At 39.7% G+C, this 19,973-nt stretch overlaps 1 protein-coding gene across 6 annotated transcripts in view; it reads left to right on the top strand.

The window, feature by feature from the left end:
* Positions 1 to 19,973, top strand: part of NCOA2 (nuclear receptor coactivator 2) — a 279,877-nt gene that overhangs the window by 258,329 nt on the left and 1,575 nt on the right. For all 6 annotated transcript variants that reach the window (XM_034763070.1, XM_034763072.1, XM_034763068.1 and 3 more), the window contains 7 exons: positions 3,349 to 3,514; positions 5,347 to 5,625; positions 8,103 to 8,180; positions 8,781 to 9,015; positions 12,134 to 12,311; positions 13,334 to 13,532; positions 17,017 to 17,106. In XM_034763070.1, coding sequence (XP_034618961.1) covers positions 3,349 to 3,514; positions 5,347 to 5,625; positions 8,103 to 8,180; positions 8,781 to 9,015; positions 12,134 to 12,311; positions 13,334 to 13,532; positions 17,017 to 17,106 — 1,225 coding nt within the window. The remainder of the gene's footprint in view (positions 1 to 3,348; positions 3,515 to 5,346; positions 5,626 to 8,102; positions 8,181 to 8,780; positions 9,016 to 12,133; positions 12,312 to 13,333; positions 13,533 to 17,016; positions 17,107 to 19,973) is intronic.

Here is a 19,973-nt window from a genome sequence, read left to right as displayed (position 1 = left end):
CAATAGATTTGAACTATATAGGACCAAGAGAAGAGTAAATTCTGAGAACATGGGATCCCGAGAAAATGCCCTTCCAGCAGCCTTTTCCTGTTCTTACCTGTGGAGTTTCAACTTGAGCTTGAACATGCTGATCTAAAATGTGGCTGTATGGCACAAGGTGAGAGGCAGCCTCTCGGTTAGCCATTTAGGGCTTATAAGGTCAGAACCAATGCCTTAAGCTCCACTGGAAAACCCATAAATGGCCTGTGTAGATAATGACACGCAGATTGGATACACTTGTGGCAAGATATACAGTTAAATAAGAAGGCGTCTGCATTTTGTACCAACTTCAGTTTCTGGATATTTGTAATGTGTAGTGTCTGGTAAAGCATGTTGCAGTGGCCTAATATTGCTATGGTTAGGATCAGAGGATAAATATATTCCTGTTAGAAGGAGATTTGTGGGTTTTTTAATGTATTACACACAGTGGGAAGCATTCAGAATTTTCCTGTTTCTGGTACAGTAATTGATAAAGCATGTTTTTCTTAATACTTTCATGATGCATTGTACTACTAGGTAGAGAGTCCACACACAAGGAAAATTGTCATGTATTTATCAAATGACTGTTCAGGAGTCTGTGCAGACTTTCAACTTGTGCTGGCCAGAATTTCCATTTTGGAATCAGGACTGGAGAATGTCATTGTCATTACTTATTTAGTGACATAGGGTTCGTACAGAACCCAATAAAGACAGAACATGATATCTTGGTTCCATTGATGTCAACGGTAAACTCCCATTGACTTCAGTGGAGACAGGTTTTCACCCAGGCTCCTTGCCCCTAGCAGATTACAAACTGAGGGCCCAATTATGCAAGATGTGGAGCACCCTCACTAATGGGCCTAATCATTTCATAGTTTACTTCTCTGGCAGATTGTGGCCTGCAAAGATTAGCTCTTCATAATATTGAAAAATAATTATCTTCAGTTTCAATAGTTTACTATTGAATTTCATTCAGGTAAAGAAGTATGTATATTGTAAGCTTCAGCTGTGATATAATGGGATATATTTAGCAGAATCCAGAGCCAACTTCCCTTCACCTTTTATGTAAACTACAGTTTTTTCTCTTTCTCCAATGGATCTAAAAGTCAAACAATTATTTTGTACATTGTAATTAGGAAATAGTTTATTATTGCATCATTATTTGCCAATCCCCTTTCATCTACCTGGCTTGTTTGCATCATCTCTTGATGGATTAGATTTCACAATCTTTATATTATTGTATGTTATCTGGGACAAATAGTGATCTGCAATCTACATAATAAGGAAGCCAACTAGTTGTTTGTCAAGCAAGCACTGAGTTGTCTTTTTTTTTTTTTTTCAAATAATTTGATTAATTATTATCAGGAGTCATATATCATACAGTTTGTTACAAAATTAATTATTCAGAAAAGAATACACTTGTATAGATAAGAGTTGATCTTAGCATCAGTGTGTACACAATAGATGAATTATCAGTAAATAATTCCAATTTTTGACATTCAACGTTTTGATTTATTATTTTTGTTTTCTCATTGTATATATTCATATCCATTCACAATTTCTTTTTTTTTTTTTTTTTTGGCTCCAGGAGTGTTTTTTTTTAACAAGGTCACTTGTTGAGTTTGATATCAACTTGGATAAAGGTTGTAGGATTTTTCTATTGTTTTTCTCCTAAAATTATTTCTAATTCCATGGGAGAGCAAATGTTAGTAATTTTCTCTCTATATGATTAATAAGTTTATATTTGTGCAGTGCTTGAAAGATGCGAAATGCTGTTTAGTGTATATATATGAGCTGTTTAGTATATTTGATTACTTTGCTGAGTGAATGGGTATACAATTGGTCATAATCCCTGGAATATGTTTTCTTCTGCAGTGTGTAGTCTGGCCGTATTTCTCTTAGCCTTCACTGTGGTGTGGAGATTAGACTCCCACTGGCAAATAATAATTTCATTATGGAAGCTAACATAATGCTAACTCTGGCAGTATATCTTCTCAAAGCTGGGTGCATGGTGAGGTATTTGCCAAGAGTATCAGTGTATTGTGTAGATCTGTTTTCGCCCCCCAAAGTCTGACAGAAAGCTTGCCATTGACTCTCAGTAATTGCCTTTGACAGGACATTCCCTTGCAACATGTAAGGTAGTGCCTCGGGTGACCTTGCACTTCCAGCAGGCTGCATCCTCTGTAGTATGTTTGTATATGTCTGTAAGCTGTATAGGGTCCTGAAACATTTCTGTGTGAAGTACCCAGAAGAGATATGATATTTAGCTGCAGCTGAAATGGTGTTTCAAATCCAGTTTTATTTCTAAATAAGTACGATCTTCCAGTTTGGGGATAAAACTTCCTCCTGCCTTTGCAGCTGTTAGGTGCCTGCCTGTCAAGTGCAGTTCTACTGGATGGAGAACAGGATTTGGAAACTCAGCGCTCTTTACATGACAGAATGCCCATCTCCTTCGTGGCCCCATTCTAAGGCCCAATTCGATCAAGCATTTAAGCATGCGCCATGTACTTAAGTTTTCACTGAAGTCAGTGGCACTCAAACACATGTTTAAAGTTAAGAACGTGCTTAAGTGCTTTGCTGAATCAGGACATACATCCCTGCAAAGTAAAGTTTTTTAGCCTGGACAAGAGTGGGTGTTGATGGATCCACTGCTGCGTGGTTTTACCACTTACCAGTGAACGGGGCTGTTGCCTCAATGGTGCTATTGCACTCTGTGACATGGAGTAGAGGAAGTCTTCCTTTGTTCTCTTTGTTGGCACAAAACTGGGCTACTTGAGCTTGGTATGGTGAGTTGGGATGAATTTTACCCTTTGACTATATGGTCTGATTCACAAGGGTGATAAATAAGAGTGAGTGTGGTTCCATTCTTAAGGAAGCTTTCTATATGACTATGTCCTTATATCTGCTCATGGTAGTATCTTTAATCTAGTGTATGTAATTTGGAGTTACTAGTAAAAAGATGTCATTCTTTTTCTGTTTATTTAGCTAAGTGATTTGCGTCTGTCTTCATTAAACATATTCTACATTGACTTCCATATTCATTTGTTGATCCCATTCTGTGAAGTTAGTTCTGAGAAATATCTCTGGCAGTATTTGTGTTTCCCTCTGCATGCATGCATACAACACTTGGTGACTTAAGGGAGAATTGTATAGCTGTTTCTTTGGGAATTACACAGTGAGAAGTTACCAAACAAAATTGGCAGCTATGGAAATAATTGTCACCTGTAGTACAAGACTCATTAGCTCAATTTGTGAGAAATAAGTGGGTACATGAAGTGGGTACTCTTCTTCCAACACCTGTTTACCAAGATTATATTCATGTCTTCACAGGCAACCATTTGGCAGCTCACCAGATGACTTGCTGTGCCCGCATCCTTCAACAGAGTCACCAAGTGATGAGGGAACGCTCCTGGATCAGCTTTATTTGGCACTAAGGAATTTTGATGGCCTAGAAGAAATTGACAGGGCTCTCGGAATACCAGAACTGGTTAGCCAGGTATACTTGATACTATCAAATTCTAAATTACTAGTTAAAAAGTTTAAATCCCTTAAAAGTGAGAGAGATAAAGATTGATGTGATATACACACATGCTCTCAGTTTGGAAAACAACAACATTTAATATTCTGATCAGTAAAAAGAATTGAGTGTAGCTTTAAAAATTGCCAGTATATTTAATTGTAAAACAGATTTCATGCAAGTTAGTTCCTCCTTTATTTAAGTGCCAAGATCTGAGTTAAGGGCTCTATATTCCACCTGCAACAGCTGATTTTATCATAACCACCTAAAACAATATTGGTTTAATGTTAGAATTGTGCCTATATGCCTTGCTGTAGTGGGTCCTTAATCTGTTATTTTTTGTTTTTAATTGTTTTTATTAACTTTCAATTAGTTCTCATCAAATACAAAAAATGTTACACAATGCTAAATAAAATAATACAAATAGAAATATCGTAAAGGCTTAGGAAAAAATAGGACTTAGATACAAGACTGAGCCAAGAACCAATTTTTAATTGAAATTGCATTATCAAAACAGTCAGTCTTGCCTGTATAAATGTTTAACATTCTGAGATGGGTTGGTGCTTGTGGCTCATCTGTGTAGCCGACTATAGCCATTTCTTTTCCCATTTGTCAGAACTGTACCTCTGAAATCACCCTGTGTTTCAGATATGACCTTTGTCTTTCTCCGCGTCTGTTCCTTTATCTATGGACTCTGAAGTGGTAAAATAAAGTCAATAAAATCCTGAACAGGACATGAGAAAGATGCACCTGTCTGATAGAATACTGAATATAGTGCTTTAGTAGGGACAAGATTCTGGTGATCGTTTCATTAGGTGAAACTTCCATTCTGTATTCATAAGTAATTCATGTAGTAGTGAGTAGCCTCAAGAGCACTACCAAAGGATCAGTGTGAAAAAGAACGATTTCTTTGAAGGAAAATGATATATGAATTTCTTTTGACAAGTGTCTCCATGGAAATGGTTTTAAGACTTCTACAGATTTAAAGGAAACTGTTAAATTTAAGATGTTAACAATTTATAAAAAGAATAGTCACCTTTGAAAGTCCTAGCTTTTATGGATGAAATCTTAATCTTCACTAGGATTTTTAACCTCGAGTTAATTTATTGCCAGAGTAAACTACTGAGCAGTCTAAGGTAAACTTCAAATGACTGTAACCTGGAACAGATGTTTAGGGAATGTTCAGAATAGCCTTTAGAAATGTGTCAGCAGCCTTGCGTTAATTCTCAGTCAGTTAACTTGAGGTAAAAAAGCTGTTGTATAGACATACTCAAAGGAAGTTAGGTGCTCATCCCCCATTGAATTGAAAGCTGAGCTTTTAATTGCCTTTGGCTCCTTTGAAAATCTGAGACATTTATATTGCAAATGGCAACTCAGCTTAATAACACTGAAAATATTTTGAAATCTAATTTGTCTTTCACTATTTGTGTATTTATTACTCTTTGAATCTCTTCCAGTTTCAGTGATAAAAGTAGGCTAGTCCTCACTGTTTAGAATTTCTAGTCGTTTTCACTTTCAGTTCTCCTGCACTAGCACAATGTTGCGATGTTTGCATTGAAAAGACTGCAGAGAATTTCTCCTTTCATTGGAATGGTTTTTTGCTTGATTTTTTTTTTAAGTCATGGAAACAATTCTATTGATCTTAAGTTTTGTTTAAAAAATCAGTAAAAAAATGTACCAGTCTTTTTGGGCAAATTTGTCTATACAGTGTCCCTTTAATAATGGCATATTTTTGTGGGAAGACTGGGTTTTTAGACTGGAATATATTTTACTATGTGTTTATATACATTTTGGTTTGTATATTTCTGCAGAGCCAAGCTGTAGATCCAGAGCCATTCTCAAGTCAGGAATCCAACATCATAATAGAACAAAAGACACCGGTTTTCACTCAACAATATGCATCTCAGGCTCAAATGGCCCAGGGTAGTTATACACCCATGCAGGACCCAAACTTTCACCCAATAGGACAACGGCCTGGTTACGCAACACTGCGTATGCAGCCTAGGCCTGGTCTCAGGCCTACTGGTATAGTGCAGAACCAGCCAAATCAGCTGAGACTTCAGCTTCAACATAGACTCCAAGCACAGCAGGTATTCTATGTTTATGTGTTATCGACCACTGGTTCAGTCAGATTATGGTAATTTAATATAGAGTAAATACATTGAATTTAGCTAGCTCTGAATAGTCTAATTCTTAAGTGTGTTCCCTATTATATATATTCCTGTTGAATTCCACAGTTGAAATAGAAATATTGGCCATAATGAATTTTACAGAGATAATACATAGTGTCTTTATTCTCCTTGTTGGCCTCTTCTGCACCTTTACCAGCTTGTCATTATCTTTTCTATAATAATGTGGTGCAAAAAATGTGCCCAGTACTCAAATCCTGGTCTCACTAGCCCTTTGTGCAATGCTATAATGATGTCTTTTGATGTATGGACTTTTTTTTTTTCTTTTCAGTTGTATTCAGAACCCTAATCATATACTTGTTTTCTGAATTGCTGCCAGATTCCTAAATGCTTTCTTTTGTCACTGTTTCCAGTTTGTGACTGTTTTAATTCACCATTCCTTTTGCCATACATTGTTTACTGATATACATTTAAAAATCACAGAATCATAGAATTGTAGCACTGGAAGGGACCTCGAGAGGTCATCTAGTCTAGCCCCCTGCACTCAGGCAAGACCAAGTAAACCTAGACTATCCCTGAAATGTGTTTGTCTAACTGGTCCACAACCTCCCTTACCAGTGTGTTCCAGTGCTTAACTATCTTTATAGATAGTAGAACAACTGATCACAGTCCTTTTTATAATAGCCCATAACGAATTTGAAGACTTATCAGGTCCCCCTCAATCTTCTTTTCTCTTTATAAACATGCCCATTTTTTTTCACCTTTCCTCAGAAGTCAGGTTTTCTAAACCTTTTATCATTTTTTGTTCCTCTCCTCTGGGACGCCCTTAAATTTGTCTACAATTTTCTTAAAGTGTGGCGCCCAGAACTAGACCCAGTTCTCCAGATGAGGCCCCACCAGTGCCTAGTACAACAGGACAATTGCCGCTCATGTCTTACATAGAACATAAAAATGTTATGCACGTTACATTAAGATCATTTCCAGCTTAAACATCAGGATAAATTCTAGCTTAGAGAAAATGCTAATAATTTAATTATAAGCACAGAAGAGATAAGAGTTATAAAGGCATTGCATTTGGAATTTCTCAGGCTGCTATACCATATACAGTAACTCCTCACTTAACGTTGCAGTTATGTTCCTGAAAAATGTGACTTTATGCGAAACGAGGTTAAGCGAATCCAATTTCCGCATAAGAATTAATGTAAATGGGGGGGGTTAGGTTCCAGGGACATTTTTTTCACCAGACAAAAGACATTATATACATATACAGTATACATTTTTTAAACAAACAGTTTAATATTGTACAAAGCAATGAATGATTGTGAAGCTTGGTTGAGGTGGAGGAGTAAGAGGACAAAATGTTTCCCAGGGAATGCCTTGCTGCTAAATGATGAACTAGCACTCGGCTGAGCCCTCAAGGGTTAATATGCTGTTGTTAATGTAGCCTCACACTCTACAAGGCAGAATGGACTGAGGCAGGAGGGAGGAAACACAATAGATGCAGGGCAGTAGCTACAAACACTTCCCTACTACAAACTGAACATGATGATGAGCCCATGCTATCCAACTGGAGCGCACCACTCCCTCCTCCTGATAGCACATGCAGGGCTTCACAGGTGCTGACTTTCAAAGTGCTGGGGGGTGCATGCGTGAGAGAGAGAGAGAGAGAGAGAGAGACGTGCATTGCCCCTTTAAGTACACTGACCCCACTTCAAGTACATTGCCCTTTTAAGCAGATCAGACAGGAAGCAACAGCTTCCAGCAAGCTCCCCCGCTTCTGTCCCCTAAGCCCTGTCCCCCTCCTCTGCTTTGTGGAGGAGGGGCAGGAGCAGGGGAACATCCTGATATCAGCATCCCTCTCTCCCCTTCCCCCAGCAAGCAGGAAGCTCCGGGGAGCAGCTCCAAGGCAGAGGGCAGGGCAGGAGCAGCAAGGCAGTGGGGGGAGGGACAGCTGAACTGCTGCTGGGCAGCTGCTGAGCCACATACCTTACAGGGAATTTAGGGGGGCTGTGGGGGCTTGCCGCCCCCCCCCCCAGCCCCCCGGTTCTAATCCCCACAAGGAGGTGCTGCTCTTCCAGAGAATCCTGCAAGCAGTGGACAAAGCAGGCAGCTGCCAAAGACACTATAAGGGACCATTGCACAACTTTAAATGAGCTTGTTCTGTAATAGATCAGCAGCGTAACAAAGCAACAACATTAACCAGACAACGTTAAGTGAGGAGTTACTGTAGATCATATGGCATATTGTCTCCTTGAAGCATGAGGTTTGTTTGTTTTTTAACATTAATGGGAATTGGGCAGCTAAAACAATGAATACTTAACTGAGACTGTCCACCAGAACCTGCAAGGCATGCAGAATTTTTGTTCGTATTCCTTTTGCATGCAGGTTCCCTTGTTTAGCATTCTTCTTCTACCTTCATTTTCATTTTGTTGATTTAGAATCGCCAGCCACTGATAAATCAAATCAGCAGCGTCTCCAATATGAACCTGTCTCTGAGACCTGGAGTACCCACACAGGTGAGGGAGCTAGTACTGTAGGTACTTCTGTTTTGTTCACTGCATTTTCCATTTGTCCCAAGTTTAGTTTCTCCTGAAACCTAGACTCTTCAATTTAAATATGTCAATAATACATAGTAAATACAAGTAATAAATCATAAGGCAGAGACTGTAAACAAAACAATACAACCCTAAATTAGAGTATTCATTTCCAGATTTAAAATACAAAAACAACTTGTGGAAGTTGCATTCCTAAGGTCCTTTTCCATCTCTAACCTGTGTGGTAATTTGATTCCTGGGAGTGAAGAAGGAATGGTGACAAATCTACATTTTAACCTGAGTTCCTCACCTCATAGGGAAAAGGCAATTTGAGTGGAACAATTCATTCCAATGATTTGTAATCTTAAACTTGTAGTACTAAAATTATCTGTGTTAATCTCTATTTCAGTTTTGAAATTCTTCAGCACATGTCAGAAGTAATGCTAGGAATTTCACCTTCCATCTAATTTTATAGTTATGCATGTGGTGAGGAAAGGAACTTGAATTTTATGAGTCATTCCCATAGAGATGCCTCTGTAGTTAATATTATGTATTGATTCTCAGTTATCATTTTCTCTATAGGCACCTATCAATGCACAGATGCTGGCCCAGAGGCAGAGGGAGATACTGAGCCAGCACCTGAGGCAACGACAGATGCATCAGCAACAGCAGGTGCAACAGCGGACTCTGATGATGCGAGGACAGAGTTTGAATATGTCACCAAGCATGGTGGCCTCTGGTGGCATACCAGCAACCATGAGCAACCCACGGATTCCGCAGGCAAACGCACAGCAGTTTCCATTTCCTCCAAACTATGGTACTGGACTTACATCCCCAACACCTTTCACCAGTTCTTTTTCCCCAGCGTCCCCAGTCCTGGGTCATAGCTCCTCTTTTACAGCTCCTTGCATGGCTCACAGATGAATCCGGTTAATGAGGGAATGATGGGAAATATGAGAGGACACTTTGGGCCTGTCATGAGTCCCCAAAGGCAGTACAGTACCTGCCAGATTCTCAGCTCAGGTACCACCTTCTCTCTGAGTGCAGATCTTCTCTGCTGAATGGCAGAAGTGTGTATAAACACACACATATAAATATTGCTATATTTATAAAAAGGGGCTTGAAAGGCTTTGGATTCTGACCAAAACAAATAAATCAATATTTACTCCAGCAGTGAAGATGAATAAAAATATGCTAATTGTTGTCAGTATTGGTGAACAGAGTGAAGTTGTGTAAAAAATCATTTTAGAAGCAAAACTGTTCATAATCCCTTTATATCATCATTATACTGATTTGTTTTTATGTTTTATTTGATCTTGAGAGATAAGTTAACATTAGGTGTGTAACTTCTAATATTTTTGTGCATGTATTAATGTCAAATTAACAGCTTAAGTGTTGACTTTTAGTTAACTGAATTTACCTTAATATCATAAAAGACTTCCCCTCCCTATGTCCAAACTTATATGCATATAGCCGCCAATGTCATTATGCTCTTGTGTTTAACTAAGCAGTCTTCAGGTTTGTTCTGGGGGTGGACAGGTCAGATACAGCTTATTACTACTGCATAGCCTTGACCTTTCCTCTTCCCGTGTAACAGTTATAGGTACTATGTGCATGTTCTGCTGATATAACTAACAAAAATTCATTCTACCTCATGCTGAATTTTTTAATTTCCTGTCTCTTGTTCCGATATCATACCTTTCATCCATTGATTTCAAATTGCTTTACAAAGGTAACTAAGCATTATTATACCCATTTTATAGTGGGGAAACTGAGGTACAGAAAAGTTATGACTTGCCCACTGTCATGCACAGTTTCAGTGGAAAAGCTGGGAGTAGATCCCATGTCTACTGACTCTCACTCCAGAGTCCTCTTCACTGGACCATGCTTCCTCTCTGAGCATTAAAATATCTATTTGTGCAAACAGTATAATCTGACAAGACATTTTCTGCTCATTTTTTGGTGAAAAGAATACCCTGTGGAGGCTTCTTTTGACTTACTATAGATAGGACTGGGCACATGCCTTTTTAAGCTATGGATTTCCACACTTACAGGTCACCAGATGTGAATTTTTATTACAGTCCAGGCAAAGATTCAGATGATAACATTTTTTCCTTTTTTATTATAATTTTCAATCAAAATTTTAAGATTTGTGGTGAGGGAGAAAATTGGGACTGAACTGTTTTAATGGGGGTCTTTGTATTTGATTTTTTCTGTATATCACAAAATGTTTTAGTTTATTTTTTAACTTTTTGTTGTAATTATTACAAGAATAGAGATGTTTAGTGAACTCGCTTGCAATGTCGAATGTTGCTGTACATGCTTCATTCAGCCTTCTGAGCAGTTTTACATTGTGAAGGCAAGCAGGCAATTCTGTTACATTCTGTTAATTTGTAATTGTTTGGTAATGTTGATTTGAAATTCACGGGTGCCTTTGACGCATTTTGTAATATATATTGGCCTTGTCTAAACACAAGTTTTCATTGATCTTTGTTTTGCCAGTGGAAACCCCAATGCGGATATTCTTATTTCTCATTTTCAGAGTGGCTTATTTTGGTCTAGTTTAAACCTGTTCATGATTGACTTAAAGTAAAGCAAAAAAAGCTTGGTTTAAAAGAAAATAAGAGTATGTCTACACTGCAATAAGAAACCCTCAGCACCAAATCTCAGAGCCCAGATCAGCTAACTCGGTCTCACAGGCCTTGGGCTGCAGGGCTAAAAATAGTAATGTAGATATTCAGGCTCAGGTGGGAGCCTGGGCTCTGAGACCCACTCTCTTCCCAGGCTCTCAGATTCCAGGCTCCAGCTCAAGCCCAAATATCCACACTAGAGTTTTATTGCCTCGCAGCCCAAGCCCCATGAACCTGAGTCAACTGATCCAGCCCAGCCAGGGCTGTGCCATGGTCTTTTATTGCAGTGTAGAGGTACCCTATGTGTCCATGCAGACTTCTGTGCCAGTTTAGCCTTTGAATCAGTAAAATCACACCTTAAGTTAAACCAGTGAATCTTTGCACATAAACAAGCTCTGACTGTGCAAAATGAACTAATCGTTCAAAATGACATTACCTGTTTTGCATGCACAAAAGGACACAGACACAAATGTTATGGAAACTTACAGAAGCTTATGGAAAAAAAATTCTGAATGTTAAAAGAGGAGACAAGGTGGGTGAGGTAATATCTTTTATTGGACTATCTTCCATTGGCGAGAGAGACACGCTTTCAAAAGATACTACCTCATCTACTACCTTTTCTCTCTTTAATATCCTGGGACCAACATGGCTACAAGAACATTGTACACCTCTACCCTGATATAACGCTGTCCTCGGGAGCCAAAAAATCTTACCGTGTTATAGGTGAAACTGCATTATATCGAACTTGCTTTGATCTGCCAGAGCGCGCAGCCCCGTCCCCACCCCACCCCCCGGAGCGCTGCTTTACCGCATTATATCCGAATTCGTGTTATATTGGGTCGCGTTATATCAGGGTAGAGGTGTATATGTTAAAAGATGGTGTCATAATTAAGGTGATTTTAGGCATGGTGTAGTTAGGAACTAGTGCACAACATTTTTGCAGTGAAAAGCTTTTTATAGACACTGTGAAGAAGAATGGCTTTTATTTATTTTAATGTACCTGATTTCCACAAAAAGGTTGATTTTCCATTTTGTCACTATAACTTTCAGTAAGGAATACAGTTAGCCAAAGTGCAGCTGTGAAATGATTTTTTTAAAAGGTTGTATATGTAGCGTTTCGATAGTAATGTCCTGATGTTAACTCAGATCCTGCGCTAGAGTCCACCCATGTGGATTCCAGTGGATATCCATGGGAAGCCACAAAGGCATAAGCATCTGTCCACATAGATCTCTCTGGAAAATCAAGACTTTGGTTTGTATTAGTTTACAACGTACAATGACTAAAAATCCTGTTTTATTCTTTAGGAATAAGTCAACAACCTGATCCAGGCTTCACAGGGGCTACCACTCCCCAAAGTCCACTGATGTCCCCAAGAATGGCTCATACTCAGAGTCCTATGATACAGCAGTCTCAGGCTACTCCTGCCTACCAGTCCTCTACAGAGATGAATGGGTGGGCACAAGGGAATATGGGTGGAAACAGGTAAATCTACAAAAATACAAATGCCATAATTTCATTATTAAATTCTGCCTTGTGTTTATCTCAATTAGTGTTCACAAGAGGAAGAATTTACATTTTGTCTTTACTCTGCTTACTAGACATCTTACACTCGTTCTACTATAATAGACCCCTTATGTAATTAAAAAAAAATTATTCTGTGTATTAATAATCCTACTGCTAATAAAGATGCCTTAGTTATGCTGCTTTAGTGCCTGTGTACTATGCAGAGAAAAGGCTGACATGTAAATAGTGTAATGCATATAAGATGTGGTGAAAAGCTTTAATGTGACTTTGAGTAGAAGTTCTGCTCCTACACACACTAGATTTTGTATAAGGCTTGGGAGGGGATCTTCCACAGTTCATGGTTCTTCAGTTATTCCAAGGTCTTGTTCATGAATGTGAAAGACGTCTGCTCTAGACTTTATGCTGTGCGGGCCAAGTTTTCAAAACCTTATTCTTGAAGTTTGTCAGCAAAAATTTCTGCACAGTTGCATGCCTACACTTGAGTCCACTTGCTGTAACCATGCGTTCAAATCTGGTATTCATGTGTGCAAATGGCCTCCTACAATAAGCATGCAAAATGATCATGAAAACTTACCTGTCCAGATGCTAAATATACTTGATTCCCCTCTACTATGATGATGATAATTGGGGGAAACTAGTATTTTACATCCCTTCCAAAAATTCCCCATCCCAAGCTGCTTTAGACCTACGTAGCAAGTAGAAAGCAAGACATATAAGTTGCTATTATGCACGCACAACAGATTGGTACACTCAGCCACATTAATTCTGCATGTGGACAAAGGCCTGCATTTTAGTGCACAGACATCAGGCCTTCAAGTTTGAAAATATAGCCCCCTGATGCCTGCAAAGCAGCTGTCCTTGGAAGTTCGTGTATATTGCATGTATACATTTTAGTCTGAGAAATATTCTGAGAGAATGATTTCTTAGTGATGTCAGTGTTCTGAGTCTGACACATTGCTTTTTTTCATTCCTTGATATAGCATGTTTTCACAGCAGTCCCCTCCACATTTTGGGCAGCAAGCAAACACCAGCATGTACAATAACAACATGAACATCAGTGTATCCATGGCAACCAACACAAGTGGCATGAACAACATGAACCAGATGACAGGGCAGATCAGCATGACCTCAGCGACCTCTGTGCCTACATCAGGGTTGTCCTCCATGGGTCCTGAGCAGGTGAGAATTTAAGGATCTGAGACCACAGCTAGAGGATTTACTTGACTTGTAGTTTTTCTGGGAAGCTGAGATTGACTGTAACGGCTAGCTTATTTTGAAAATGGTATGTTAAAAAGAAAAGCTTCAGTTTTAGCTCTGCATTCGAAGGACTGGATGACTAATGCACCTTTCATATCTGGATTTCTGATTCAAATCCAGCTCCACAGTAGTTAGCATCTGCTTGGTTGCTCCATAGCTTCTGTGGAATTAATTTGGTGATCTAGTTCAGTTCCCAGTAGATGGGTTTCCACAGCACAGTTGACACTTATTGGTTCCCTTGTTAATCATCTCAGCAATGGAGCCAAGGACAGAATAGGCATAAAGGTATTTTCTGCAGGTAAGGGTGAGGCACATTGCCAAAGTAGTGTTTTGGAGATGATTAAGCTGTCATTGTCCAGGCTGTACCTGCTCTATGGATAAATAGGACTTCAGCCTCAAGGACTGTTAATCTGGCATCTGTCATGAGCACAAAATTCACATTGTTTATAATGTAATGTAGCTAAGGCAGGTAGCTAATTCTGTTTTTACACCCTGAAGAGCTTTACACATGTACTTTTCTTTGGGGCTATGACGTAGAACACATTTTTCCCCTTTAAGATATACATAACCAGTAAAACAACATTTTACTTTCAGTTTTGTCCATGCGAATCTCCATGATGAAATTCACACATTAAACTAAAAAGGGCTTGAGAAAAAGATTGTCTCAAATTATCAAACAACATGGTAGTTGGGGACTGAAATTTCACTTCGACAACACACAAGTTTCAAATAATGTTCAATGCAGTAAAACTAATTAAAGCAATGGAAGTAGAGATTTGAAGGGGACAATAGTGAGAGAAAGGTGGAAGGTCTCTTGTTTTTCGTCTAAGTGAATGTCACTTCTCCAAGCCAGAGCTTTATACTATTAGATGAGTCCTAAGGGTTTTCATCTGTTCTTTATTAACATCAGTAACACACCAACCCTCTAGCTGTTGATGGTACTCAAAATAAACATTTAAACCCTCTCATTATCTGGGGAACAAGAATTTCAAGGTTATTTCAAAATCCCAGTCTCACGAATTACAGCATTTTTTAAAGTCTGCCTTCCAAGCCACTGAGGCAGAGCAAGTGGTTGCAATTTCTTGCAATACTAAAGGAGGTGGGAAGGAAGTGTTTATTTGGCCAAAGCTTTCTTTACAGATTTGATTTTCCACTCTACTCCCTCTACTCATTTTTGCCAAACCATCCTATTGTTGTTTAAGGCATGGGGCTAGTGATTCCTGTTTGGAATTTTGAGTCGTGTACAGATCTATTTACTGGGATGTTTGAGAGCCAGCTTAAAATGTCTGCAGCAGAGCAGGAGAGACTTTGCAATATGTTAAATGAACCATTAACTAGCTGTCTACTCAAGGTTTGCTCTGTTCGGTGTTAACTTTCTTAGTCAACACAGATGCATTACTGCCAAAGTAAAACTGGCCTGCTGTTTGCTAAGAATTTGTTTTCAAAATATTGTTTCAAGGTATCTGGGATATCCTGCATATAGAATCAAACAAAGGAGTCAGGAAATGATTAGAGACCTCATATTGCGAATGTTCCACCTGGCTCAGCTCAGTTGGCAGAAAGGCATGGTAACTTGCTTCAGAGCAAAAGGTTGCAAATTTGTCCACTTTTTGCTTTTATTTGGGTTTAATATCTAGTAACACAATTAGACCTGTCTTTTTATGGCATCATCTGTAATGCTCTGGAAGAACCTTCAGCTAAATGTAAAAATTATTAATTTCTATGTCACCTTGTTTCTCTGATTAAACTGCAATTGTCATCAGAAGAGCTACTGTGTAAAAATTCAGAGGGGTAGGCATGTTAATCTGCATCTGTAAAAAGCGACACAGAGTCCTGTGGCACCTTATAGACTAACAGACTTTTTGAAGCATGCTCCAAAACGTCTGGTAGTCTATAAGGTGCCACAGGACTCTTTGTCGCTGTGTGAAAATTATATTTTTGGTTTTTTTCTTTCAGTAATTTCCAAATAAAATGTTTTTCATTTACAAAGCTAAAAATTATTTTTCTAACTGCCAACACTGCAAACTAGAATGCTGGCATCACCAGAGGCAATAATAATAATTCTGCAGTTGGAACATGACTGATGATTGTGTTGATATTGTGCAAGGCAGACTAGAGCCAGCTTGCTTTTCCATAGCTGTACTGCCTCTGCAGTGACCATATAAATCTTACCCATACATAAATCATATTGCTTTCTTTGTTACCAATATTTGTTTTGGATTCATTTGGATGTGATTTGATTTTTCGCAATTTAAATTGTTTTCCAGTTCCTTCCCCGCACTTTGGAACAAAATAGAAAAGAACTCACACATTCAGCCTTTGCATGTTATAACAAATCTTCTACTGCACAGTTGTCAATAACAGGCAATACTCGTCATGTAAAATGCAGTTGTTTAACCCAAACACAGAAGAATGAGTTGCAACACTCTCCAGGCCCTTTCTTTGCAGAGCACAGTTCAGTATCTTCTGTATTTTAATTTTTCAATAAAGGATTGAAAAATCCATTCCCCTGCTTGTCATTGAGATGGGAAAACCTTCCCTGACAAGTGTAGGGGCTTCAACCTTCAATTTCTGCAGATTTTAAACTTTCATGCTAAAAATAATTAAGCTTCTAAACTTTCTAGTGGAAAAGACAACTTTCTGAATGTGAACTGCCTGTAAACCATGCAGGAGTGTTTTCCTGGCTCTTCAGAGCAAATGCTCCCCTGTCTATGCTGCTGCTCATTGCTTTGTTTCTACTTGGCAGACCAATGAATAGCTACAGAGACCACACTGAACGAGGGACTAAGGGATTAGTGGATGCCGGTCCCTCTTCTCCCTTTGCTGCAGCCAAAACTATGGTGAAGGGTAGTGTAGTGAAAGCATCTCATCCTCCCAGCAGCCAGGAGGCTCTGGAGGAGGAGAGGAGACAGAAAACTTATTTTCCATAATCAATGTTAATGGGATGCAGCACCCATGATTTCTCTTTGTACTTCCTTCCAAAAGCTGTGTTGTGATGTGTAGGTGCAGCAGTAACAACTGCCTCTGTCAGTGAGATTCGGAAGATAGCAGGTAGCTTATAACTTCAAGCCCTTCCCAGCAGGCAGCTCCTCTTAAACTGACACCAACTTAATAAATAGAGCAGATTAAGAAAACATGTACAAGATGACTACCAGGAAAGACTTTTTTTTTTTTTTTTTTTTGGTCAGTCAAGTAAGATAATATGATTCAGATACACGCACACGCGCACACAGAAAGGTGTTGTTTTTACATAGGCACTTCTCTGACCCTAGCGTCTCTTCAGAGGCGGGAGACGATGTACATTTGGAACATGGCTTATTAGTTTCTAATGTTCTCTTTTTACATTCCCTTCAAATTCCCTGACATACTTTTAAACTAATCTGCTTCAATATCTCATTGTAACTAGGTTAATGATCCTGCTATGAGGGGAGGCAATCTTTTTCCAAACCAGCTGCCTGGAATGGATATGATAAAGCAGGAGGGAGATGCATCTCGGGTAAGATCTCTCTCTCTCTCTCTCTCAACTAAACCATGAATATTTGAAGGACTAAAATGTGTATAGGTATCTTATTGTTTAAAGAAGCAGACGATAGCTAGGGTACTAGTAGTTTTTCTTTTTGATAACCAGTGACTTAATCATTCTTTTTCTGGACGGTATTTTTTTAAAAGGCTTTTACAGTAAATGTTATTTTTAATTTATCTGGTGGTGCCGTCTATATTAAGGATCCTAGTTTAGATCCCGAATGGTGTGTTACATCTGTCGTCTGTATTTTTCCATTAACATCTGTTGAGGTAACAAATAGACAATTAAGTTCATCAAACTTTTATTCATAGTTTATTTGCTTTTTATGGAACAATGATACAAGTGTTTGCAGAAGGAGGAGGGAAGCCTCACTGCTAGTTTGTATGTCCACTGCTACTTATTTAACCCATTTCAAGTGTAATGTTGTTTAAGTGTTACTCCTCTTTTCATTGTGTTGTACATAGGGCAACAATTTCAAGTATTATTTAAGTTGTTACCTTATAGACAGTACTTGCTTCAAGGAGAGTGATGATACTGAGCTGACTAAGCACAAATTTCCAGTTGATGAAGTACTTAGCACTTACTTGGGACAAAACTGATTTGCATTCCAGGCAGTAGTAGTGTTGAAGAGAACCTACTGTAGTCTTCTTGGACAGTAGCCAAGTAAATGAGGTGGGTTTTGTAAGTGTCCCCTCACTGGAAGGTTCTTCATAGAAAATAACCTTCCTCGGCTTCAAAGAAATCTTGTTACAACAAACATGATATTCTGGGACCTGGTGTGATTGGAGACAAGGTATAATATTTTCTCTATGTGATCCAAACATCAAATCAGTGGAAACCCACGCAAATATAAAAAAACTGGTCAGTATCAGTAGAAATGTCCTTGCCCAGGAGACTTTAAATCAGAAATGATTAAATGTACTTGGATTTAAAACCATATGAAAACTATATTAATACCCTCAAACTTTCAATATGCAGTCAGAATACCATATATTAAACAGGGATTGTTCTTCTGTAGTATGATCCCAAAGCACCATCTAGTGGCTGCTATGTTAATTACCATATCTTACCTCTAGTGTTCTTTTTATCTCATCAAAGCCACCACATTTCCTATACCAGGGATCGGCAACCTTTGGCATGTGGCTCCCCAGGGTAAGCACCCTGGCGGGCCTGGCTGGTTTGTTTACCTGCCGCGTCCGCAGGTTCGGCCGATCAGGGCTCCCACTGGCCGCGATTCGCTGCTCCAAGCCAATGGGAGCTGCTAGAAACAGCACCGGCCGAGGGATGTGCTGGCTGCCCTTCTTGCAGCCCCCATTGGCCTGGAGCGGTGAACGGCAGCCAGTGGGAGCCGTGATCTGCCGAACCTGCTGACGCAGTAGGTAAACAAACTGGCTTACCCTGGCAAGCCGCAAGCCACCTGTCAACCAGACTGTTGCCTGGTTTCTCTGGGCTGCTTCCTACTCTCCCCATTGGGTGTACCTGGGTGTCTGAGGGAAGCCACACCTCCTCGCTATAGCATCATATTGGCGAGTGGACCTGTAGCCACTGTGGGAAGGTTTGCTGCTTGTGCATGGGGCTCTCTTCCTATACCATTGCTAAGCACCGCTGATGGACCGACTTTGTCACGTCTCTTTTCATCTCTCAAGATGTTGGACCGCTATATATATCCATAATTTTTCTCCTTTTGTATATATATTTTTCCTACTCACATGGCTTAATCTTTATTATGTCACAATGAAACAAATTCATCCTCTGCAAAAGTCCTTTGGAGTTACTGGAATAAATTTGGCCCAATGTGGGCTGGGTACTTTTTGCAATATTTTTTAAATCCTCACTTAGCAAAGTGTTTACACCAAAAGTGTAGTGACATGATTCCTTATGAATTTTTACTTTTGTTTGTCATTTTGCATCCATAATGTGCTAATACTGTTGCAGTGTACACTGTCACTGTGTAGTAAGAATAACCACCAAAGCGTAGTTAGCTCCTAATAGCCAGGGCTCAAATGGGGGGAGTGTGTGTGATGTTTTCACTTAATAGATTATATGTATGTTCACAGTTTGATCATCTGTGCTCTGTTGGATTCCACTGGGCTCCTCAGGCTTGACTCCACCTCAGAGAGGTTCAGCTATACCCACAGGCAGGGCTGGATTGATGAACAGACACAAACCTAGGGCCCTGGCTGTAAAGTACCGGGACATAGGCGGTCTGATCTAGCAGTCCCAGCTGGGCTGATAGCCACAAGTTGAGGACAACCCACAAGGCAGTAGTCAGCAAGCAGGGATCAGAGCTGGGATTGATAAGCAAGAGTCAGGGTCAAAGTTAGGTTTGAGTCAGAGACCAGAGATCAGAGGTAGTTACCAGGCTGGAACCAGGAGGCAAGAGTCAGGCTGGAGTTGGAGGCTAGAGACCAGAAAGCAATGTACAGTCTGGAAGTCTGATCAGACAACTTCCTGAGCCGCCATCCTGGGTTAAATAGTGTGCTTAACCAATCAGAGGGCTGCAGGCTGCTGTCACTCTGGACCCTTTGGGATGTAATTTTTGCAGTGCCTTATCTCCACAGTGGTTCTTGGAGGTGGCACAGTGGGACTGTCAGTTGTTGTCCCTGGCTGCTTAGACCCAGGTTCTAGCCCCATGGAACCTTACACTGGCTCTCTGAGGCCTGTGATCTTTTCATAAACTAAGCTTTCATTTGAAAATGCTATTTCCAGCCCTCATGATTGCAAAGAAGAGTTTGAAAAACTGAGTCAAGCGCAGGGCCGGTGCAAGGAAGTTTTGCGCCCTAGGCGAAACTTCCACCTTGTGCCTCCCCACTCCCCCCCGCCCCAGCCCTGAACTCTGT

The sequence above is a fragment of the Trachemys scripta genome, chromosome 2 (genome assembly GCF_013100865.1).
Source record: "Trachemys scripta elegans isolate TJP31775 chromosome 2, CAS_Tse_1.0, whole genome shotgun sequence".
Taxonomy (NCBI): domain Eukaryota; kingdom Metazoa; phylum Chordata; order Testudines; family Emydidae; genus Trachemys; species Trachemys scripta.
Note: the sequence above shows the minus strand (reverse complement) of the source record. Positions and strands in the feature narration are given on the sequence as shown.